Here is a 1,164-nt window from a genome sequence, read left to right on the forward strand (position 1 = left end):
TTTTCTCTCACAATTTTCTTTTTTTTTTTTTTTATTTTTTAAATATAAATAACAAACTTTAACCATCTATTTAATTTAACTAAAAAGAACCCATACTTATTTGAATTCTTAAAACACAAAATTTATTTAAAATAAAAACATAATTATTTTATAATTATTATATAAAAAATATTCATAATTTATGATTATTATTAATTTTATAATTAAATATTTATTTAAAATTAGTATATTTATCAAATTGGATAACACTCAACATTACTATCAAATCTTTATTGAGAGATAAAGTTTTTATTTTCAAATATGAAAATTCTTTTATTTTAAATTCTTTTTTCATTTTAAATTTACACATATATTTATTATATTTAAACATATTTTAAACTGTATTAAATAAATCTAATACATATTTTACTAATTAGAAGAAAATTGCAGTGTTATTCTAATACACCTCACAAGAATGTGAATGTAATTTACTCGATATAAATATTTAATTGTTATGGGGAAATAAATATTTAATAGTTATTAATTAAATAAAAGTTACGGATTTCTATTTCATTCAGATCTGTAATGCAAATGAATCAATAAAATCAATGGATTCATATAAGTTTAAATAATTAAATAACAAATAAAAAAATGCATAGAAGAACTCCGTCTACATGACCAAAGCAGTTACGAAAATTAAAAGCGCAGATCCAGCAGCAACAGAGACTCTGTTCAAAACTACACCGCCGGAAGCAGGTCCTGGTGCTTCAGATGGTGGACCAGAGATTGAAGACGGAGAGATCGCCGGAGGAGATGCCGATTGTTCAGGAGGAGAACCTCCGTTGGCGGGAGAAGAAGCAGGTGGTTGAGTCACGGCAGCTGGTGTAGGAGAAATCGCTTTTCTCGGTGACTTCGATTTCGTTGGAGATGAAGCTGGAGATTGAGCCATTGTAGTGCTCAACAACAATGCAGCCACAATCATAAATGCCAATTTCAAATTGAATAGAGACATTGTTATTTCTTCAGAGTTCTTCAAATACACTACAAAAAAAACGAATAGAAAGAGGTAATAAGAGTGGTTGTGAAAAGAGAGTAAAGTGTTCGGGAAAAGTAGAGAGAGTAGATGGGATATTTATAGGAATGTAAGCGCGTGAAATTTATGCGCTGAAATGCGAAGAAGCGGCC

The 1,164-nt window shown here is 28.7% G+C and overlaps 1 protein-coding gene across 1 annotated transcript; it reads right to left on the reverse strand.

The window, feature by feature from the left end:
* Positions 1–571: 571 nt before the first annotated feature.
* LOC127114162 (classical arabinogalactan protein 1-like) lies at positions 572–1,084 on the reverse strand. The gene has a single exon (XM_051046529.1). It carries the CDS (start codon positions 989–991, stop codon positions 650–652), a length of 342 nt encoding a protein of 113 aa, XP_050902486.1. The 5' UTR covers positions 992–1,084; the 3' UTR covers positions 572–649.
* Positions 1,085–1,164: the final 80 nt, after the last annotated feature.

Source organism: Lathyrus oleraceus, unplaced genomic scaffold (assembly GCF_024323335.1).
Source record: "Lathyrus oleraceus cultivar Zhongwan6 unplaced genomic scaffold, CAAS_Psat_ZW6_1.0 chrUn0409, whole genome shotgun sequence".
Taxonomy (NCBI): Eukaryota; Viridiplantae; Streptophyta; class Magnoliopsida; order Fabales; family Fabaceae; genus Lathyrus; species Lathyrus oleraceus.

Excerpts from the sequence above, each read along its gene's own strand:
- LOC127114162 (XM_051046529.1), bottom strand. The coding sequence starts at position 991 with ATGTCTCTATTCAATTTGAAATTGGCATTTATGATTGTGGCTGCATTG.